The 24,767-nt window shown below is 38.3% G+C and overlaps 1 protein-coding gene across 4 annotated transcripts in view; it reads right to left on the reverse strand.

The window, feature by feature from the left end:
* Opa1 (OPA1 mitochondrial dynamin like GTPase) overlaps positions 1-24,767 on the reverse strand; it is a 79,855-nt gene that overhangs the window by 16,355 nt on the left and 38,733 nt on the right. For all 4 annotated transcript variants that reach the window (XM_004654249.2, XM_004654254.3, XM_004654250.2 and 1 more), the window contains 9 exons: positions 24,103-24,179; positions 21,015-21,180; positions 18,704-18,856; positions 16,132-16,240; positions 15,740-15,819; positions 12,517-12,657; positions 9,628-9,744; positions 8,493-8,586; positions 7,375-7,485 (listed from right to left, as the gene is read on the reverse strand). In XM_004654249.2, coding sequence (XP_004654306.1) covers positions 7,375-7,485; positions 8,493-8,586; positions 9,628-9,744; positions 12,517-12,657; positions 15,740-15,819; positions 16,132-16,240; positions 18,704-18,856; positions 21,015-21,180; positions 24,103-24,179 — 1,048 coding nt within the window. The remainder of the gene's footprint in view (positions 1-7,374; positions 7,486-8,492; positions 8,587-9,627; positions 9,745-12,516; positions 12,658-15,739; positions 15,820-16,131; positions 16,241-18,703; positions 18,857-21,014; positions 21,181-24,102; positions 24,180-24,767) is intronic.

Here is a 24,767-nt window from a genome sequence, read left to right on the forward strand (position 1 = left end):
TCCAGCTAACGTGGGTCCTGGGAAATCGAGCCTCGAACTGGGGTCCTTAGGCTTCACAGGCAAGTGCTTAACCACTAAGCCATCTCTTTAGCCCCTGAGAAGGTTTTTAATCACACAGTGAAGGCAAGCAAATAGGTAGAAGGAAAAATATTGGTTTAGTCATGTGATACATAAGAGAAAAAGAGAGAAAGGGAGAGAGATGAGCTAGGAGAGATGAAAGAGTAGTGAGGCCAAAAAAACAAGGTAACTATTGTTATATATGAGGCTAGAGGGGCCATGGTCCTGACTCTTCATGCTTTCTTTCTGTTCTACTCCGAGAGTGGGTGTTACCTCTCCTTTGATCTTATCTTTTCTCTTCTCTTCTCTTCTTTTTAATGTGTACACCAGGCTGGCTTCAAACTCCTGATCCTCTGGTCTCTGCCTCTTCAGCAATTTTTTATGTGTGCTACCACAACCAGCTTTTTTTCCCCTTAAGAAAAGAGTCTCCTCTGTTCCTAGGTCTCTTGAACCCTACAACTCAATGCCATCTTCTTTAAATCCCTTTAAAATTAATTTCTTTGGTTAGGTTAGAGAAACAAAATGAACACAGTTTATGAAGAGTTCATATAGCTTAACAACTCTTTGATAATCACTTTATCACACACTACAAAAATGATACTAGCAATTTTATCTTCAATTAATGAGATTACAAATTGTGAACAGGAATAAATCTTGAGTGTTCAGAGGCAGGTGGGTAAGTGATGGTGGGAGATGGGAAGAATCATTTAACTTTTCCTTCATGGAGTTCTAAATTCTGAGTACAATAATCTTTGTGAGATGATTTTTAAGGCCACACCTCTTCAGACTACTACCATTACTAATGACTCATATCCAGCAGGAATGGGATAAGCTTAGAAATGTAAAATAATCAAGAGAAATTATAGTCCAGGGTAACCTGACATTTTTCCTTTCTAAACACATGAAGATATAGTTATTCTGGGCAACTATGACTCTATTTAGCTATGTTTTACCTGCTTCTTTATTCAAGTCTTCAGATGCACTAGGAAGTTCTCAGAACTGTGCTGTAGAGTACAGTGGTATCAGTGGAAGGGTCTGCTTAGACTGAAGCCACTTTGGTTCATTTTAGCTCTTAGCTTTGAACACGGCATCTTACATCACTCTGCAGCTGATGCCTTTTTTGGTCACAATTTCAAAATTAATGCATCTGTTTTCTGCCATTAGGTAGTATTATCTATGAAGAGCAAGGCTTTTACTGAAAACGTGTCTTTTGTTGCTGAGTAGCAACTTCCATCAGCAGCCTATGCATCTAAGCTTTAGTCATGACTGAATCTCTAGGACACAGAGGCTGAATCCATGCTCCTCTCTAATTATGAAGAAAATGGGTAAGTATGGCGGATCAGAGGAGATCAGGAACGTGAAGAAACACAAAGAGGAGCCCGATAGCATTGTCCACTCTCAAGAGAAACAAACTTAAGTTTCCAGTAACAATGCTTGCTGTCTGGGAGATGCTCAGGCATTACACAATAAAGAGCAGTCAACAGAGGCAAGAGGCCGAGCACGCTGCCGCCGCCTCCTCTCTCTAATCCCTCCGAGCTCTGCTAAAAAGGCCAGCTGTTGCCATCTCGCTCACAAATTAATTGGGGGTGGGGGAAAGTTGAGGATATTGCAAAATTCTAAATTACCTGCCTGTTCAGTTATACGGCCTTTAACACTAAGGATATCAAACTACACCATTACAATAAGCTTATACCATGGTAACCACATTAAGGAGTTTATTACTGCTTACATATTTGATTGGTAAATATGAAGGAATGCTTAGAAAGTTGCTAGAAAACATTCTGATAGTCTCAATCTTGCTCAATAAGAACCTAAACTCATAATAGTAGTCAGTTAAAGGTCAGTTGAAGATTTTGTCTCTCACAGGTAGGCATTAGGATTCAACTTTATGACCAGACTTTAGGACTCAGGTAGGAATACAACTTCACTAAAAAACTAAATTTTAGGACTGGGAATGTGGCTCAGTTGGTAGAATGCTTGTGTAGCACGCACAAAGCCTTGGGTTTGAGCACTGAATAAACTGGGTGTGGTGGGATGTGCCTGTAATCTCAACATTGGGAGATGGAGGCAGGAGGATCAGAAGTTCACGGTATTCTTGGCTACAGAGTGAATTGGAAAGTTCCTTTAACCAGATGTTCTTTCAAGGTTTTCATGCAGTATGCAAGCTGAGCTTCCCAAACTCTGAGTGTTGTGAGCACACCAGATAGTCCTGAAGATGATGGTCTCAATCACCAACATGTGCCGTCTCACCAACACGCTACTGTGGACATTTCCTAGTGTAACTATATGTTCCAGAGGCCTGGGTCTTCTTCCCCAGTTAGCTTGGCACAGTGACTAAAAGACTTGGGATTAAAGCTGGGCTTTACCACATACTACCTGGGTGTTTTCCGAGCCCCATCTCTTCATCTGCAAAATGAGAAAAATAACTGTATCTATTTCATAAGGCTATGGAAGACACTCAAATAAATTTTTTTTTCAAGGTAGGGCCTCACTCTAGCTCAGGCTGACCTGGAATTCACTATCTAGCCTCAGGGTGGCTTTGAACTCCTGGTGATCCTCCTACCTCTGCCTCCCAAGTGCTGGGATTAAAGGTGTGCGCCACCACGCCCGGCACAAATAAGAATTTATTCAAAGCATTTTTTTCTGGCTCTTGACAAGTATTCAAATATTAACTCACATTCATAAACAATTTTAATTTTCAACAAACAAATGGAATTTATTGTAACAATATGAAGGCAAAGAATCCTTTCTTGTCTTAGAAAAAGCCATTCAAATGACTGCTAATGCCTGTTAAACACCTGGTTAGCAGTGAGGCTGCATATACAGGGAAGGAAGAATGTAACTTGGGCTTTAGTGAGTAAGAGTTCAAAGAATTTCATCATCTGATGAAACAATGTCCAGATACTCAGTTTCCAAGGTGGGAAAACAAAGAACAGACAAAACAAAAACCCATGAAATGTTAGCAGTCTTGTTTTATAAGATGACAGTCATAAAATCAAACATAATGTAAGGAATGTTTGTCACTCCAAAAAAGTCACTGATCTGTATTAATCCATAGGCTGGGCACATTATGAAAAAATTACATTGGGCATCCAAACAGATGTTTTCACAGGTGATACTGTGTTTAGCTACTGTAAAATCTTTGAAGCTACTCTTACTACAAAATCCTAACATTCCCCTGAAGTTCTCCATGGGCCTATCTACAAACTGGAGGTTCTAGGTGAGTACAGATTCTGTAGACAAGGACTCATGGTAGAAGGATGATACACATCTCATTCATCTGTCCCAAGGTGCTCAGTCTTTTGACATCTTCAGAGATCACATCTGCACGTTTCATGTTCTCTATTTTCACATGAACTTGGTTCATTATTAGCTATAAGTACATAAACCTTCTTTTTCCTTTTCTTCTGAAAAAGCCTCAGACTTATAGAAAAGCTATGATATTAGTTCAAGGAACATATTTTTCCAAAGCATTTACTGATAGCAGGCTCCATCATAGTCAAATATTCTACTGTTAACTGCAAACAGATACATATCCCAATTTAAAAAAAAATGTATTTTATTTATTTATTTGAGAGAGAAAGAGGGAGGGAGGGAGAGAGGTAGAGAGAGAGAATGGGCACACTAGGGCCTCCAGCCATAGCAAATGAACTCCAGATGCATGTGCCTCCTTGTTCATCTGGTTTACGTGGGTACTGGGGAATCAAACCGGGGTTCTTTGGCTTTGCAGGCAAACATCTTAACTGCTATGCCATCTTCTCCAGCCCACATATGCCAATAGTAATCAAAGCTAAGAACTAGCTTGTATGCCTGCCAAAGATTACTCAGATCACTGCTCTGATTCCCCCGGTGACATCCTCTAGACAAACAACAGAACCAGAGGCTGCAGGTGGCTCTGTGTCTCAGAGTCTTTCAAGGCCACATTGGGCTACAGGCTGGTTATGCTGCAGATGCTGTTCTCATTGGTTTGGTCTGGTGCCGTGACAACTGAAGTTATACTCCTGTAGCAGGAATGTCCCAGAACTGACCCCAGGTTCTTATCAATGAGTTTTGCAAAGGTAACACTTGGTTTGAATTATCACTAACAGCATCACCTAGACTACATGACTAAAGTGGTGACTGCCCAGGCTTCTCTACTATAAGGTTACCTTTTGCTCTTTTAGTTAGTAGGCATTTTGTGTGAAGATATTCTGCATGGTTAGATAAGCATTGTATTCCTCATCACTGATTTTATTCATATTTATATAATGACCAATTCGTGGATTCTTATTTCACTCAATAAGTTGAGATTTGTTACTGTCATTATTATGATGTGTCAAGTGTCCCAGGTTTGGCCAGAGCCTTAAGAGGCCTATTAACATGCCAGATGATTTTTACCATTCATTCTTCAAACACTTCTTTACTTTTCATCACCCAGAGGTGCTCCAGGCTCATTCCTGTTCCAGTTATGGAGTCCACTGTGTCTTCCAAGAGTCCTGGCTTCTTGAGTTACTCCTCTTTCAGTGAGTCTCCTGAGACATGAAGTGGTCTTTTTCACATTGCTTCACATTCCCTAGCCTTAGTTTCATGGCTCTCACTTTGACAGTATGTATATCTTCTCTAGAGTGTGAGAGCAATGTATTACTTCCTGTGTACTCACTTTAATGCCCAACTATTTAGCGAAATGTCCACATGTAATGAATGATCACGAGGGGAAAAATGTCTATCAAAATTTTAATATCTTTACACAACACTACTATTTTGAAATTCTAGTTAAATTTCTGGTTGCCTCATTGGAAACATTTTTTGCCTTTATCTGATGGTGACTGGTACACTTTGGAAGCTGACTGGCTGCAAGCCCCCATGACCACATTCCCAAGCATTAGACCGAAGGAAAAAGTCCTTTCAAGACCTTTCTGTAGGACCAAGTCATGGCCGATCTCCGTTAGTGTGACTGATGAGTCTGAGTCACTGGAACCTTTGCTTCTAAGAATATTACCTGGTACATTAAAACCACAACTGTATTTGCATGAAAGTCACAAGTTATTTCAAGAGAGGCATATAACTACTTTGTTAGGAAAACCACCACAGGACTGGCTTTCAAAAGTGCACATGTTTGAATTAGTAATATACTTTCTTTAAATAACCATTTTGGAAGTGTAGAGTTAACAGGATTATACAGGCTCTATTAGAGGACTGCAAAAACGTGTTTTTCTAGCCACTTAAAAATGTTCTGAAGGATAAAAAGAATTGTATACATTGTGACAATGGCTATAACAATGCTAATGAAGCATGAAATTATGGACCAGGGATTTCCAAATGCTTGTCAAATAGACTTCCCAAAAATCAACATGATGACACTGGTTTCACAAGTAAGGAAGCTACAGCCTCAAGGACTCCCTAAGTACACACTGCCGGCAAAAGGCAGCACAGGGCTGTCAGCAAATTCCACTATACTGCCAGAGCTGAGCGGAAAAGCTAAAGTTACGCTGAGACAGATTCAAAGAGAATGCAGACAGCATGACAAGGGAAAGCAACCACACTCCTTTTGACAATCAGGAGACAAAGTAGGGTGAGAGGACGTGGATGGCAAGAGGGGAAACACTGCTTGGCACAGGTATAAAAACAGAACATTCTACTAGAAACTCAGCTTAGAAACTTCAAATTTGAGACACTTCGTTATACTCATCTTTTGTTTTCTCTTACCAGTCAGAAAACGCAAATACAAGTACAGTGAAAGGAAACAGTTGAATAAAGGGCAGGAAAGAAACTTGTACAGGTAGGGCAGACAACAGCACTACTTGCTTCACTGACTTCCTCGGGTTCTCAAGGATCTAAGCCAACCTTAGCATACAGTCCAGTCTAAAAGCTAGGAACCTATGAGCCTTCAAGACCCAAATATCATGCCAAAAAAAAGCAACACAGTGACTGGGAGTGACAAGCAAGGCTGTGGGTGGAGAAAGAACAGGAAAGCCAGTGAGTAGTCTGCCATAGGTACTAAAGACTGACCAAAGCTCACAGGATGTTGGCAGCCTGGACCTGTAATCTGGATCTGTGTAGGGTGTTGGAATATAAGCAGGATACAGACGGTGTTTATACAGAACAGAAGCCTGGCCTGGTTGCAGGTGGAGAGGAAGGGAGGGGGCAGAAGAATGAGATTGGTCGATGGCTGACACACAGGTCAGAGTGTGAGCTCGGTGACAATGTCTCCAAGAGGAGAGCAGCCTACAACAGGAGGTCAGAGGTGGCAAGGTGAAGAGAGAACAAGCACAGGGTGAGGCACTGGACGGGGTGGGGGTGGGGGTGCTGGTGGCTGGTGAGATTCCGAGTCCAACTTGGGACCTGGGAAGATGGATCAGTGGATGAACCATTTGCTGCACAAGCATGAGGACCAAAGCTTGGACTGCGAGACTCCACGTAAATGCCGGATGGGCACAGTGGCCTGCCTGCCATCCTGGCATTAGGAAGTGAGACAGGGGATCCCTATTGCAAGTGGGCAGTTAGACTAGCCAAATCAGTGAGCCAAGTTCAGGTGAGAGAACTTGCCTCAGGAAATAAACGGAAGAGTGACAGAGAAGAACATCTCTGCATCCACATGCATATACCTGCACAAACATGCATCCACACCCCCACACATGTGCACATGCCAAAATAAAAACAAGAGTCCAAGCCGGGTGAAATAACATTTTTTTTTTGCAATAAAGGGGACAGTAATGTGGCTACATAGTAAGAAGAGTGACAGAATAAATGTGTCAGGGATGCCAGAAGCCAGGTTTTGACAGTGTCAGAAAAAGGGGAAACTTGGGACATTTAATTATGTCAAACCAGAAGAGTCAGGAACAGTTTATGGTTTTCAATATATGCACATATTAGGAACATGTACTTGCGTGTGTGCATCCACACAGAAACGCACAAACCCACCTAACCCTTCCCACTGAGAAGGCCTAGGAACTGTGGTATTTCACTAACAATGAGCTGATATAGTTCTCAGACCTTGATTTTCAAATTTCATTCCTTAAAGAAAAGGAAGCTGGTTACAGAATAAGCCTGGAGCATTTTGTTGTATGGAGAGAGAATACTGGGGCAATGAAGGAAAGATGACTGAAGCCTAAAAACTAAATCCAGTACCATATTAGATGTTAAAATGATTTTAGTAGTTGCTAGAAGAAAAATCCTTATTCCTAGAAATACAAAGTAAGGTATTTGGAAGTCATGGGACTTTAGGGCACCATTATAGCCTAACATTTCAGAAAAAAAAGTTCTTTGTAGACAACTGTTACGTTTTCTTCACATAGAACAGACAATGGGACTGGGAGGGGAACAGGCCGAGTTACTTACTGAGGTCTTCGGCCAGCTGAACTCGCTTGCCGGTGAGCAGTTTGATCTTCTTCTCACCATCTTCAGCAAAATCTTCCAATACCTCTTTAACATTTTTCTCTAAACGCCTAACTGTTCAAAGTAAATACAAAGTTTGAAAAGCACTATTTTTTATGAATTCATAGAAAATGATAAAATTAATATATATGGAGAATAAGTTATTTTTACCATCATGTTAGTTCTATGCTTCAAATCCTATTTCTACATTCCTGAGAGAATTTCTCTCTAGAACTTGCAGCATGAGTCTTATGCATAGTCTCAGAGTGACACTTCTTCAGCCATAGTACTGTGATGGAAGTATAGATTTTCCTAAAGACTAATGCTTAGAAGCCATCACTTTTAAAATTTTTGTGAAATGAAAGTGGGACGTATGGTTTCCTTCCTTCCCTCCCTCTTTCCCTCCCTCCCTTCCTCTTTCCTCCCTTCCTCCCTCCCTTCTTTTCTTTCTTTCTTTTCTTTCTTTCTTTCTTTCTTTCTTTCTTTCTTTCTTTCTTTCTTTCTTTCTTTCTTTCTCTCTCTCTCTCTCTCTCTCCCTCCCCCCCCCCTCTCTCTCTCTCTTTCTTTCTTTCTCTCTTTCTTTCTAAAATTTAAGCCAGGAGTGATGGCGCACACCTTTAATCCCAGCACTTGGGAGGCAGGGGTAGGGGGATTGCCAGGAGTTTGAGTCCACCCTGAGAATACAGAGTGAATTCCAGGTCAGCCTGGGCTAGAGTGAGACCCTATCTCAAAAAACCAAAAAAAACCCACACCACAAAACAAACAAACAAACAAAAAAATTTAAAGGCAAATACTTCACAGTTTCTCTACTAAGCCTATTTTAAAGTATACTGACATCCTCTAATCAAATGTCAAAATCAGAGGCTGGAGAGATGGCTTAACGGTTAAGGCACTTGCCTGCAAAGCCAAAGGATCCAGGTTTGATTCCCCAGGATCCACATAAGCTAGGCGCACAAAGGAGCACATGTGTCTGGAATTCATCTGCAGTAGCTGAAGGCCCTGATGTGCCCATTTTCTCTCTCTCTCAAATAAATAAATTTAAATAAATGTTTTTAAAAAGTGAAAATCAGAATGTGGCTTACCTTCAGTGTTTGTAAGCTGCTGCCTGAGAGTGTTGGCAGTGATAGCCAGCATGCGCTGTATTCGCCAAAACAAGACCACATCATTGCATTCCAGCTGTTCCAAGATTACCAGATGAGAATTTACAAATGAAAACAATGATCAAACACAGATAACTTATTTCTTAAGCATTAATAAAAATACTGAGGTTTACCCAATGCATATGTTCCTACTATGTAAGCTATAGGATCCTTTCTGCACATCTTCATGATTGCATGATTTGGGGGTCCATCTATCCCACACCTACATAGCCTGGTATAATTCCAATGGCAAAGCAAAGGAACTTGGAAGTTAGGGAATTTAATTATGTCAAATACAGTATATATTTTGTATTTGGGTTTTGTTAACAACCCTGTTTATCTTAATATGCCCTTCAGTTGATCTGTTTTCTTAAATGTACATTTAAGCTATTTTTAGAACTGAGCTGTAGATGAAAGAAACACTTTGCTACAATTAAAGTTATATAAGAAATGGATACTTTCACCTAGGCACATTTAAATAAAAATTTCTTTTAAGTTTCTGAAAAAATTAAAAAAATAGAAAAGCATTTGGAGGTTTCAATTTCATAACAATAATTAACAAACATTTTCAAAGAATAATTAAAGGCATTTTTGCTTACAAAAAAAAGTGCTCCAAGTGTGTCAGTTTGCTGCCACCTAGGGGCTCCTTTGTCAAGTATGACAAATTATGTCCATTGTAAGAACTTTTAAGTTTCAAGAATCATTTCTTTAAAGTGAGATTTTCATGTTATGAAGAATTGATATATGAAAAATGCATAACAAAAGCTGTTCTGTTATGCTATATATACTAACACACCTTCCCTGTGTATATAAAAACATAAAAATGTTTATAGTTAGTTCCAAATCTGGGAAATCCTACGACTACTTCTTTTTATATGATTTGTCAAATTCATATACACTGATGATAACATACATGGAAAATGCAGTTACTTCTAAGGTGATAAGTATCTCTGCAATGATAAGAGGTTGTTTTTCTTACATTACATATACTTTTCCCTCAGGTGATCTAAGGGCTTAAAATTAACACTACTTTTAAACATCTTTAAAAATATGTCCATTTTGTTTTATGAAACCTTACCTCAGAATCTACAAAATGCCTTTGGTAGTAATAAAAACCTCTTCGACAAAGGTTACAATGGTTTAGAGCTGTTTTTAAGAAATGTCTTCTATAAACTTGATGCCAAGTGTCTTTAATCTAAAATGTTAAATGAAAACAAAAACCAACGCGTCATTGTATACTCTTCACATCGACAATAGATGTCCCCATGGACTTATGCGTTCTGAATGCTTGGTCCCCAGCTGCTGATAACTGGGAGGGGGGGTAGAGCCTTGCTGGTGGGGGCACGTTGTTGGGGTTGGGCTTAGGGGTATAGCCAGTTCCTCTTTGTGAAGAGTCTGGCTCACTCTCCTGTGGCTGTTTTCCACCTGCTATGGCAGAGATATGTCTAGCCTCTGCTCATGCCAGGCTTTCCCTGCCAACATGAAGCTTCCCCTCAAGATTGTGAGCCAAAATTAAAAATGTTCTTCCCATCAGCTGCTTTTGATTGGGTACTTTGTCCTGGCAATGAAAAGTAGTTAACTACAACAAAATTTACTTAAAAAAAAGTTAATTAAAGACAGCAGCAATGTTCTTATTCTACAACCTTTTAATCTACTTAAAATCTTTTTCAAGACTATGTAAACTTAGACGTTTATATACTTCAAAATCTGCACTTATTTTGCATTTCTGTATGTATGAGGTGTGAGTGCATTTGTGCATGGGTGTGAGTGCAGGTGCACGTGGAGGTCAGAAATAAATCCTTTCCTCCCATAAGATGCTTCTGGCTGGGTGTTTGTTCCTGCAATGAGAGGCCGACTACAACACTGGTAATATAATAAAATAAGAGTTCACATCTCCTGACATACATATTCTTGTCATAGTCCTAGAGTGCTTTTCCTAGTTAGCTTCATAAATGCAATTTCATCTAAAAAATGATATTGTCCACAGAAAGTAACCAAGATGTACATTCAATCCCTATCTAGCTTAAAAGAGAACTACATAATGGCTTGCCTTCCACTATACACAGAAAATCCTTCTAGTGCATGGGCCTAAGTATTGTAACATGTAAAAGTCTCAAACTGCATTCAGGTGAGTATCTCCTAACCAAAATGCATGGGATCAAAATGCTTTGCATTTAGTTTATTTATTTATTTATTTTTTTGTTTTTCGAGGTAGGGTCTCACTCTGGTCCAGGCTGACCTGGAATTAACTCTGTAGTCTCAGGGTGGCCTCGAACTCATGGCGATCCTCCTACCTCTGCCTCCCAAGTGCTGGGATTAAAGGCGTGCGCCACCGCGCCCGGCTTGCATTTAGAATATCTGGTCAGATGGGTATTTTTAAAATATTTACTTGTATATAAGACGACATCTTGGGAATGGGAAATACAACTGACTTACATTTTATATACCTTACATAAACCACCTGAAGGAAATTTTATACAATATTTTTAATGTGCCTGCATGTTTTACTGCAACCAGTCACAGGTCAGGTGAAAAATTTTCCTCCTGTGACAAGTTGTAGGAAATTTCCTGATTTTAGAGTACTGTAGTTTTCACATTTCAATTTAGGGATGTTTAACTTGTATAACATTTTGTTAATGAGAGCTAGGACTCATGTGGACAAATTAAATCTATGTCCAGCAAGAAGTCATGTTCAATTTATGAACAATGTGAAGCTTAAACACTTTGACTCTTACGCTTTTTAAAAAACTGGTTTGGACTCAGGTGGACTGTATAATTAGTATACTCATTTCTTATGTATAGAAACAAGGCTGCTCAGAAACTTATCTGATTATTTTCGCCACTAGATTTTTCTAATTGGGTATCACCTAAACTAACATTAAAATAAGCTTCTGAAGTTCTACATACTCTACTTTCTAAGGAGCAGAAATCACAGGTCTACAAAGTGTTTTTGAAAATCTGCTACAAAAAAGTAACAATGAAGGCAATGATGAAGGTGAGTGAGGATGTGGCCAGAAGGGTAGGTTATCTTTATTCTCAGATTTGTCCGGAATGAGCAAAATGAAATAGAACCCACAGTTATTATCTAATTCAATAAAATTCCAAAATCCACTTTTCTTCTAAATCTATCTGTATCTGAGTTACATTTAACTATAAAATATGCAAGTATCTATGCATATAACTAAGCCACATTTAAACCACAATTCTGCTTTGCAATCTGTAACTGTGTGACATGGAGCAGAGAGAGGTGTGGGTTTCATCCCTTTTGCAAGAACTGCTGAAATGGAGCTGGGGAGATGGCTCAGTGGGAAAAGTGTGTGCTGTGTGAGCTAAGAACCCGAGTTCAGATCTCCAGCACCCACAGCAAAGCTGGTAGTGGTGGCATGTGCCTGAGGTGGAGAAAGGAGGGTCTGTAGGGCTTACTGGCTAGCTAGTCTAGCTGAGTGGTAAGCTCTAATTTCAGGGAGAGACCCTGTCTCAAAAAAAAAAAGTGAAAAGACACCCATTGTTGAATTTGGCCTCCACATACATGTGCACCCAGGTGGCGTTTGTACACATGTGTGCCCCCCCCACAAACACACATGCACAACATACACACCTGAAAAAAACCTTCTGAATTAGTCTAAATAAATTCAGTTTTCTACATATTAATTGTTCTATTTACAAAAAAAAATTAAAAGCAACACTGAGAATAAAGGTTCTATCCTTCATACAACTAAAATGACTAAGTTTTTACTTAGGAAATGTGTACATGATTAAGGTAACACTATGCACTTATCCAAGCAAAGCATCAGATTCGTAATGTACTGCAGAAAGTACTGATTCGAGAAGCAGAGACAAGGTCCTAGCCTCTCAACTTAAAATATAACTCATGAACATCAACTCTTGATCCTCTTCCCTCTACCTCGCAGGTGGTCACCAAGCCCCACTGTCTTACAACTTGCTTTCTTTTTATGACATTTCTTACCAAGCTTGGGTCTACTTCGACTCCTCGAGATTCCAGGTTCTTCCGGACTGTTGTAATCTCATCACTTGCAAGATAAGCAGGATGCTCCTCGTTACACTTCAGCATCTTCTCCAGTTCATTCTTGGTCTCATTGTGAACACACTTGGACAAGTTCAAATGAGACTGTTAGACAGTTCAAAACCTGGCACTTGTGAAAGTGGAGCCTCAATATGAATAAATCCCTCCCTATTACAGAATACATGGAAGCTTACTCATGATAAGAAATAGTATCCCGCTTGCTAATATAGGAAAGTGGTCTATGAATGCAGGGCAACTGGCCTTATGAAGGGGAAAAATCCCAGGAATTAGCTCTATTATCTTTTACTTGTGCTACAATGATTTATTGTTGAAGTTATAGCACCAAGAACCTGATGATGTGTTTTTCCCCGTGACTTTGCTGTATAATTTGGGTCCAGAAAAAAAATACGTACATGAGAATATAGGGGGAAAGTCAATGTTCTATAAATGCCTAAAAAGACTTGAACCTGGTGATGTTTCTCTTTTTAATCAATTAAATATAAAACGCATAGTTTGATTTTTTTCAGACTATTCTTCCAAAGTGCTCACCACTCAAGCTCACTTTCAGCCTTCTCTCTGTATCTCCTCAGTCAAGGAAGAAAAAAATACGTACACTAATTATAAGTTTGAAAATAAGACTCTTACACTGTGTCAAATCAAATTATTTTGTCACTTTTCAATCCTCCACTCAAAAGTAGATGATAAAGAGACTACCTTCACATTCAACTAATAACTCCAGCAAGTTACTACAACAGAATCTTGTCCAAGCTGTATCACAGCAATGGAATCTGTAATTTAGCAAGAATATTTACATGCCACTGATTAGCTTATGAATGAAACTACAAATTAGTGCTTTGAAAATCAGGACACTTTAGGAGACATTTCATTTAGGGAAATTCCACTGTATGTTTACACATGTCTACTTTACCCAGTCTGTGTTAGGAAGAAAACCTCTGATAAGTGGTATTGCTCTAACTGCCCTGGCCAGTGATTTTACATTTACTTTCCCACCATGACCAATCTACACCGCCTTCCCCTTGTACCCTGTTCCCTTCTATCCATCTGTTTTGGGTGGGCTTTCCTGGAAATATAAGAAAAACACAAACGTATAATATAATTTTCAAAATATGGGTTTCTTGTCTTTATCACAGGAAAAGCTGGTTTCTTTTCCTGCTAAAAATCTTCACACAAAAGACAGAAGGAACTGTTACACAGTTATTTAAACTCGCAGTTCAAGACCTAGGAATATTCTCAACTTCCTCTAGATCTGTATCTCACTTTAACCTCCAGATATGAGGTTCCAACTGAGAGGGGTAGGGACAGAAAGATTACAGAAGAGCTTGACTCAGTGAATATGTGATGAGGCAATCTTTTGAAGAAAAAAACAAAACAGATATAGAAGGTTCTGTTGACCCTCTCCCCATACCCAAACTGTAGCCTCTGCAGTGAGCCTGTATGTTGCCCTGAAACCATGGAAGGAAAAAGCTCTTCTCTGAAAGGCTTCCTGAGTCCTATTGCAGGGCCCCTAGTCCTTTGCATCAATCTTAAATGAATCTGCTGCTTTTCTAAGTGGACCTTTATGCATTTAATTTCCAGAGGACAAACAACTTACAAGTAGGAACAGAATAATTCTGAGTATCTTTGGCAAGCTCTGACATTGGGATGATTCTGGAGGTTTCAGGCTCAATTTCACTTAACTACAAAATCCAGTTACCATGTTTGTTTGTTTGTTTTTCTCGAGTTTTTCTGCCTTACACCAGTTATTTCTAATCAATGGCTCTTTCTGTCTGAAAGTCAGAAATCTGTGACAGAAGACCCTAGAAGTTCTTCTTGACAGACTGCCTTCTCTCAGCCCACCTATATGGCAGAGATAACTCATGATGAGCCCTCAGCACATATGTGATCTAAGTGTTAACTTACGAACCAATAATTTAGAGAGCTTATGAAATAAGGAATTAGACAAAAATAGGGTGCTAGTTATGTAACTTAAATAACAATTAAAATGAAAACAAAAACAAAGAAACAAGGCTATGTTCTTTGGTACTTCATACTCTTTTTATCCCCTGCAAATTTCCCACATTTCAGTGTCTTCTTGCTACCTCAGCAGATCCAAAGGAAAGAGTAGCAGGTGAACTGAACGGCACCTCTCTTATTAGTTACTTCACTCATTTATATACTTAAGAGTCTGCATATTTTTAGGAACTTTCATTTAAGAAATTAATATAAGAATTAGATGTGTAAGACTAAATGCTAAACAGAAAAAGAATTTATAAGAGTACAAAAGGGGTAGATGTGGAAATAGGGCTTCAATTTTGTATATTTTCCTGTAATTTACCAATTCTTGTTTTTTTGAGGCACCATCTCATTCTAGTTCAGGCTGGCCTTGAACTCACAGCGATTCTCCTACTTTAGCCTCCCAAGTGCTGAGATTATAGGTGTGAGCTGCCATGCCTGGCTTTAGTGATTATTCTTTTGGCTGGTGCATGATGGTGTATGTGCCCATGTAGTGCCCCTTGTGCTGGCCTGCAGGGACTGTGTTGGGTGTCCTGCTCCACTGTTCTTACTCAAGGTGAGGTCTCTTACTGATCCCAGAGCTTGCTGGGCTTTTGCAAGTTCTGCCAATTCTCAGGTCTGTTTCCTTATGGAACTGGGATTATAGACATGCCTATCCTTGCCAAAGTGTTTTTGTGAGTCATGGAGCTCGAACTTGAATTTTCCTTCAGGTCTCCTCACACCCTCATGCTTGCCCTAAAAAAGTGCTCTTAACTGCTGAGCCATCTCTCCAGCCCTGGTTTCAGTTTTTACAATTGTTTATAATTAGTTCTACCATTTTGTCTTCTGAAGTGCTCATTCAATGATTACTGAAGGAATGAATTCTTTTAAACTTCCTATCTGACTTTTTATATATTTATTTTGCAAACATATTAACAAAAATCACAAAAGGTAACAGTTATATTTTAATTTTAATGAACAGAATAAAGGCAGATGTGGTAATCATATCTGTAATGCCAGCATGTGGGAGGTGAAGCCAGGACAACTGCTGAGTTTGAGGCCAGCCTCATCTATAGAGCAAGATCTCAAAAAACCAAAACCAAACAAAGTAAAATAAAACCAAGGCAAAAAAAACCATGAGCAAAATATCCTAAGATGAGAAATTTGTTTTTACCTGTTCTTGAGTCCGATTCTTCCAGTACAACCACCTCTTTTTCCAGTCTGGACCTATCATGTTTTCAATAGCATTTTCAGCTAGAAAAGTTAAAAACAAACAAACAAAAAAATCCATTTTCAGAACTTTATCACTACCACAATGTAAAATGGTCTTACTTAAGTGCTATACCAATATGAAATCAGTTGAAATAAAGAAAAATTATGAGTGACATGGCCTGTGTAAGAGCTAAGCATCATGTATCCAGGTGAGTTAATCTTTTTAACATCTATAAATCAAATTCTATGAGTAAACATTCAACTATACACTTTTATAAAGGCTTCCTAAAGCTGACGGTGGCACCTGCACTGAACATGCTCAGAATTCAAGAGCTCGTGGTCAATTCTACTCACTATCCTTGAGCCGGGCCTGCAGAGCCTCTTCCATGAAGTAAATTGCTGCATCCCACTGCTGTTTATCAGATATGGACCGGTCTTCCAAAGCATTGTGCTGAATAACCCTCTGCAACGATTAAGAAAGCAAAAGCTAATTTAATTTAGAGTGCCTCATCAGTAATTCCAAACTGGCAGTACAGTGAATATCAAAAATAATAGATTCACTTAAACAGCACAGAAAGTATATGCTCCTCCCCAAAATGAAGGAGCTCCTTTAATCTGCCTTCTTATTTATTAGCTTTCTACCTGAAAAGCAATGTAGAGAGTCTCATCTGGATCAAATTAAGTGAGCTACATGAGGGGTTGGGTTAACAGCAGGAATTCTATACATTATTATACGAACTGCAATATCTAGAACCTAATACTGAAGAGTTAGGTCATCTTCCCTCTCTTTTTTACTGCAATGAACTACACAGTAGCATTGTCTAAGACAGAAGAAATTATCAATTATATCTCACTGCTAATAGCAGTAAAAGTACTAACAGAGCAAATGCTCAAAAAATTGAACCAATCATAAATATTAGCTATTATTTTTACCATTGAAAACTGGCCTCCAAATTTTATAACTTTTCAGTGAATGAATAACATTGGTATTCTTTTTAGGAATCAATCTTTAAGGAATTAAACAATAACATGGTTTTCAAATATGACAAATATTTCTTCAAGATATATTATAAAGAGCTCACAGTGAGATGTGTATATGCAAATGCATGTACTCATATGCACATATGTGCCCGTGTGTGTGAAGGCCAAATGACAAACTCAGGTGCTGTTCCTTAGGAACAATGCTCACCTTTTCTAGGACAGAGTCTCTCACTAGCCTGGATCTCATCAAGTAGGCTAGATTGGCTGACCACAGAGCACCAGGGATGACCCTGTATGTCTCCCCAGCACCGGCATGACAAGCACACATAACCACCACCCTCCTTTGTTTAATGTGCATGCTTGGGATAAAATTCAGGTCTTCACGCTTGCAAGGCAAGCATGGTACTGAATATCTTTTCAGCCCTCAATTTGTAGAGACCCATGAAAGTCTATTTACTGCAAAATTTGATGTTTTTCTGATGACAGTCAAAAATGAGATAGGCCAACGATGATTTTAGAAGAGTCAGAGAAATGTTAAAGTTCAGATTATAAATCACAAATCTATTATTTTGTTATTTAAAACTGAGTGACTTAACATTATATAAAAATTCTGATAGACCATTTATAAAGCCTTATGAAAAATGATGGTAAAATACAGTTCTAATTTTTTATTCTTTTATTCCCACACACACACAAGTCATTTTATAACATAAGAAATATATACATAGATTGTTATTACTAAAAAACCAAAATAAGAAAAATAGACATGTCCTGTGGTCCATCACACACCATTGACCCACTCCAGGAACAAAGTTTTGAGAAACCTCCATACTTATTTCTGTAATGGCTATACTAGTTTGCACTCCCACCATCAGTGAAAGTAAGGGTTCCTATCTTCCTACATTTTTGACAGGATTTGTTTTTTTGATGACAATCTTCTAGCTTAGGTGAGATGGGATCTCAAAGTAGTTTTAATTTATATTTCTCTGACGGCTGGGATACTGAGCACTTTTAAAATACTTACTGGCCATTCACATTTCTTCTTTTGTGAATTATTTACTTTGTTACTCTATTTGGTGACTGGCAGATTTTGGGGGGGGGTGTTTAATTTTTTCAGTCTTTATAAATTTTGGATATTAGCCCATCTTAAGTATAGCTGGTAAAGATTTTCTCCCATTCTGTAAGCTGTTACTTTTTCTGAAGGTTTCTTTTGCTGTGTAAAAACTTTTAAGTTTTATACAGTTCCATTTGTTAATTCTTAGAGCTATTTCCAGTGCTATTAGAATCCTGTTCAAAAAGTTCTTGCCCATGCTTATATCTTGATGTCTCCATCAACAGATGAATGGATAATAAAAATGTGGTAGACATGCATGAGGGTAAAGCAGCAAAACAAAATTATGAAATACGCAGAATAATGGATGGATCTGGAAAAAATTATATAGTGAGGTGAACCAAACTCAGAAAGGCCAAAGCCACATGTTCTCTTTCATACGCAGATTCTAGCTTGTAACCTTTACACTTATGAATATAAAAGGGGGAGGGCAAACATAAGTAAAACCTAAAAAGCTAGACTGGTGGTCAAGAGTAGATATTAAGAAAAGACAAAGCCAGGCGTGGTGGTGCATGCCTTTAATCCCAGCACTCGGGAGGCAGAGGTAGGAGGATTGCCATGAGTTCAAGGCCACCCTGAGATGACAGAGTTAATTCCAGGTCAGCCTGGACCAGGGTGAGACCCTACCTCGAAAAAAAAAAAAAAAAAAAAAAAAAAAAAAAAAAAAAAAAAGAAAAGACAAGAAAGGGCAAAAGTACACATGACATATAAACATAAAATGGGGGTCGGAGATAAGGGGAGAACAAGATGGGGAAAAATGAGAACCAAATAAACAAAAAGCATCTGAAACATCATGATAGTAATGTTAATACCCTCCTTAAGCAAGTGACATACCAAGCTATCTTCTGCAAAGTCATTCCATTTGTGGCGCTTAATGCTCTCTTCCTTAACGGCCTCTTTGAGTTTATCAAATATGTCATCGTGTTCCTTTCCTTTGGGTTCTGTCATGAAGCGGGAAAATTCTTCTTGCAGGGTCTCCCAAGCAACCTAGAATTAAAAGAAAAAAAGCTGTAGTTATACTGCATACTTGTATTGAACATACAATATAAAAATTATACATGAATTCAAGCCAAACAGATGTGATAGATCATCTTATCAGAAAATACACATGAAAGTATGTTAATACAAAGGCAGCAATATAAGCTAGTGTTCTTGAGGTCTCATGTACTTTGCTAGACAAGCAGAGTGTTTTAAAATTGAAACACCTGCCTGTGAATAGCTTGGAAACAATATACTGATATTCTTAAGGCACCACCTGCTGGGCTGAACAGGGTTGCCTCCTTCAGATGACGTCTACATTCCAGGTCTTACTTATTTCAACCTGTAAGGCAACTTAACTGAACTATTTCCTTAAGGTTTCTTGGTCATTGAGTCAATCACCTTTATGTTTTTGCCTTTAAGCAAACAACATGCATTAAAACCTTCAGACACTGCTGAGTGTTATTTAGCTTTAAGATACTTTAATCATCTGAATTGTGACAGAAAGAGTGTAGGGTCATAAGTAATTAAGAACTAAGTCTATATATGATTAAGTAGGCTTTTAAAATGTTGGATTTTATAGCCACCTCTCTCTTTTTTTAACATAAAGAAACAACAACATAGATAGATGATTGTCCAAAAAAATTAAGTGATTGGTGAGGTGGAGCATGTGTTTTTATTTATTTATTTATTTTGACACAATCTCACTATGTTGCCAAGGCTGGCCTGGAACATGAGGTAATCCTCCTGCGACAGCCTCCCGTGTGCTAGGATTCCAGGCATGTGCCACCATGGCTAACATGGGGTGCGTATTAAACTACAGCTTTTCTACCCTTCCCACTCAGGCCCACATACTCCCCATCACACCTAAAGCCCAGGGCAGAAAGTCAAAAGACAAAGAACCATAGTATTTTTGTAATTGTTTTTACTGCTTGAACCTTTGGCTATGAACACATCCCATCAAGAGTCACACAAAACACACAGTTTGGGCCAGAAGTGAGGCCAGCCAGTGAAAAGTGTCAGAGAACCCTCTCCAATTATTTTCGTGGTTAATGGGTTGAGGAATGACTAGGGCTTAGCAATATGCCACATCATCAGAGGCTGCTAGCATCATTAGAAATAAAGATGGCAAAGACAGAGAGCAGTGGTGGAGAAGCCAGCATCGGAGTAGGACAGGAAGGGGAGGGTCAACCTCAGTCATGACAAAATGACACTTGGTCACCCAAGGTTGGTATGAAAAACAAAATTAGATATAGAATGGACTACAATTTTGTAAGCAACCTTACAGAGTCCACAAAATGCTGATTCTTAGCTACCCTAATAGACAGGACATACCAACTTGGTAATGATTATAAAAATAGTGCTGTACTTCCTGAGTAGTTACTAAAGCCAGGTGTTATCTAAGAATTTTATATATATAGACAAATTTCATCTTTTATCACAAGCCTGGGAGATAAGCAACATTATCATCCTTAGTTTTCAAATGAAGAAGCAGGTAAGTTACCAACTTGATCAGTGATCACAGTTTTAAGTGGTAGAATCAAGATACCTGGGTAGCAGAAATAAAGTCTTTAAGGTGTGAGTGTATGTATGTGTGTGTGTGTGTGCATATATACATGTGTGTGTGTGTGTGCATATATACATATGTGTGTGTGTGTATATATATATATATATATATATATATATATATATATATATATATGGAGAGAGAGAGAGAGAGAGAGAGAGAGAGAGAGAGAGAGAGAGAGAGAAATTCCTAGTCTAATTTGACAGGATTCTAACTCAGAAAATTCTTATGTAAATATAACTGAGTCTTATGAAAAATTAAAAAAGGAAATATTTGATTCATTAAATACCTTACAGAATTTCTACCCACAGAAATTCAAAATATTTCCCAATGAAGCAAATTTTTCTGGGGCAACTAAATGTTATCTTTGAAAGAAGAACTAATAACTTCCAGGCCAACACCATGTCAACTAGTCAATGTGTACAGTAGTAGTAACTGACAGCAATATTGAGGTTAATTCCCATCGAGACATGGAACAAAGCATACACGAGGTGTAATGGCCACAAAGATAGCGGCTGGGATGAAATACAACCCAACTGTCACATCTCCTATTCCTTTCAGATAGCGCTTCTTACCCATTTTACTAAATTATATCCTAACCTCTACTGCTTTGTTAGGAAGCTGCTTGTCAGTCCACTGTTTAAGCTTGATATCCACAGTAGTATTAAAAGTTCCTGAATTCATGGTTTGTGCAGCTGGAAGATAGATGTTTTCAATCACATGAGTTGACACTCTTTCCCACAAAGATTGTTGAAGGATTTCCTCCCTGTAATTGAAAAAGAAAAGTTTCAAGAATAACATAATAATATAATATTACAACTTTAAAAACAGCAGAAATATCACTAACTACAGTAATGAAGTAAACATATATAGTTTTTTCTTTTTCTTTTTTTTTTTGTTTTTCGAGGTAGGGTCTCACTCTGGTCCAGACTGACCTGGAATTAACTCTGTAGTCTCAGGGTGGCCTTGAACTCATGGCGATCCTCCTACCTCTGCCTCCCGAGTGCTGGGATTAAAGGCGTGCGCCACCACGCCTGGCTTAGTTTAAATTCTGAAGTGTATGTATTTGTGGATCACAGTGATGGACAGCAAATATATGTCATCTACCAGTGGTAACCACTCGATCTGCTGCAAATCTGTCTCCTCAAATTTGAGAGGATTCAACTAACTTTTTCATTTTACTTTTATTATATTAACTAAATCCAAAGATGAATACTTGCCACCAAAAATTACATGCATGCTTCAGTAGCATTTTTAAATGAAAGGTGAACTACTTTGAAGCCAGTCAGCTATTATGCTAGAAAAGATGGTCACATTGATAATATGCCAGTATCTCATTTAGTGCCCATAGCTGAATCGTGTATGTGGCTTGACAATATGCACTGAGCACATTTATCACTACAGCGTTACATGTCAAATCTAATCTCTCACAATATTACTTAAAATATGACTAAATACAGTGGAATGGCTACAAATAATTACACTGTCTTATTGGGACATAAAGTGCTTCTTCCAGATCCAAATACAGTCAAAGTGATCAATTTAAACATTTCACCAATCTAGGGATATGTGCCTTAAACTGTTACAATAAAGCATTAGGCAGCAAAAAAGTACCAATAAAAATTCCCAAGGCAATTAAAATACTTTTTGGTGTAATGTAGTTATTTCCATTGTGGCATGAGTAGTTAGGGTCAGGACTAGCTCTTCTTTTGTTTAAAATCTTTTTTTTTAAAATTAATTAATTAATTTATTTGAGAGCAACAGACACAGAGAGAAAGACAGGTAGAGGAAGAGAGAGAGAATGGGCGCACCAGGGCTTCCAGCCTCTGCAAACGAACTCCAGACGCGTGCGCCCCCTTGTGCATCTGGCTAACGTGGGACCTGGGGAACCAAGCCTTCAACCGGGGTCCTTAGGCTTCACAGGCAAGCGCTTAACGGCTAAGCCATCTCTCCAGCCCTAGCTCTTCTTTTGTATTAAGCCCTAGGGCTTAGAATAAAAATCATGGATTGAAAGATGATAGAGAAGTATCTGACTAGGAAGTTTGCAGACATAATTCTCCAGTAGCCAGATTTTCTTGTTCTCAGCCTTTTCTTTTCAATGGGCAACACTGTGGAGCTGGATTCCTGTCCCTTCATAACATCATTAATTAGGTCTGCTTTTTAGGCTTCTTACTTCACTGTAGGTATACCATAACATGAGTTCAGGAATGTTAGGCTTGAATAAAACCAACCTTTCTAACTTTTCATTTGTCAAGATCTTAATTAGCTCTGTTCTTATCACAAACAGAATTTTTTTTTGTGGGTGGGTGGGGGGTGGTGGTGCTGGGCATTGAACCCAGGACCTTGGCTTGCTAAGCACATGCTCTATCATTAATTTGCATCCCAAGTTCACTAATCATGGTTTTCTAAATCACTTTTTATGTGCATTACCCTCATATAACCTAGTAAGGCAAGTAGTCAATTCACAGTACGTATGTATACATGTATATGTGTGTGTGTATGTGTGTGTGTGTATATATATGTACACTTATATACACATCTATGCATCTCTTGCAATTTCAAAAGCTGACTTAAACAAGGTTTCTGAATGGGCTTAATATACAAGTGAGAACCGTAAAGTCAGGTCATAAACATTTCATTATTGTTTTCACTGTCATACTTCTCTACTTTGAGTTAAGGTCACACTATATAGCATAAGCCTACTTGGAACTTGTGATCTTTCTGCTTCTGACTCCTGAGTACTGATCTTCGAGGTAGGTACCACCATCCCTTATGCAGCTTATTTGTTTAAAATCTCCCATGCAATAAATTTGAGAATACCCAGGTCAACATAAAACATAAATTGGGGCTGGAACGATGGTTTAGCAGTTAAGACACTTGCTGGCAAAGCCAAAAGGACCCAGGCTCAACTCCTTAGTACCCACGTAAAGCTGGATGCATAAGATGGTGCATGCATCTGGTGTTCATTTGTAGTGGCTAGGGCCTTAGTATATCCATTCTCTCTCTTAAATAAATAAGTAAAATAAAATAAAAAGAAGTTTTCTAAAGGATACATTTACTTTCTATTTAAACAAAACCTCTGCTAGGAGTTAATTAAAAATATTTACTTGGAGCTGGGCGTGGTGATGCACGCCTTTAATCCCAGCACTCGGGAGGCAGAGGTAGGAAGATCACCATGAGTTCAAGGACACCTTGAGACTCCATAGTGAATTCCAGGTCAGCCTGAGCTAGAGTGAGACCCTACCTCGAAAAACCAAAGGAAAAAAAAAATTTTTGTACACAATGTGGGATTATCAACTACTTTTACTCTGAAAAAATAATTTGAAAATATATACCATTTTTCTATAAGTCAATTTTCATTATGATTTTATTCTCTATGATAACCAGGTCTGATAATTTGCTATTTATGTAAAGTATCATTTTATAAAATTTATGCTGATATGATTTTATACAAGTCATGATTATGTACTGATTAAATAAAAGATAAGGAAAGGTAAAGGTGAAGCCAGATCAAAGCTCTCTGATCAAATGAATGAATGAATGAATAACTCCTAAGTAAGCTACTGTGCAGAAATCAATTGGCTAGACTACACCTGCCTTTATTTTGAAGGATGAACCAAGACACAACAAATCACTGCTTCCTTGTAAGCCATAGTGTACCATGTTGAGAAAAGGGGCTAATACTCACCAATGTTTTGGTGTAACCTGGCTTAGACTGATAACTTCGTCGAGGATCTCATTTTTAGCTTTTTCAAAAAGTTCATTCTAGGTAACACAGATACAAGTTAATATTTTCCTAAGAAAGTAAATTTGCCCTATTTTGATTTTCAGAGGTAACCTAAAGGAGGGCCCAGATAGGCTTGTTCCCTGAGTTTAGGTCTGAAAATACAGGACTAGCAGCAATGATCTTCTAGTCTCAATCTTAGGAATGCCATTACCTAGACAAGGACAAAGACATCAAGGCAGATGTCCACTTATCAATTATGGATGTAGTTTTCATGTAAGGTTTGTCCATATAAAGTTTCCACATAAGACATGTTAAAGTACCAACACATATCAATTTAGTGAAGCAGTAAGCTAATGCTGCATTTTACAACTAATAATATTTTAAAGTCAAATGCAAACAATTTTTAGTTCTCAGTAAATTAGGATAAATTATCACCAATGTAAATACTGAAAAGGTAAAAAGTCAATGTAGAATTTAAATACATGTAGACTATACACCATAAGCTAATTTCGTAAGACCATTAAAGAATATCTTTACTCAGAAAACATTTAAATATCTTATGTTTGCTAATTATTTTAACAATTTAATATAGAAGAAATAGCTACTCCTACGTAGTTATGATCAAA

This window comes from Jaculus jaculus, chromosome 5, assembly GCF_020740685.1.
Source record: "Jaculus jaculus isolate mJacJac1 chromosome 5, mJacJac1.mat.Y.cur, whole genome shotgun sequence".
NCBI lineage: Eukaryota > Metazoa > Chordata > Mammalia > Rodentia > Dipodidae > Jaculus > Jaculus jaculus.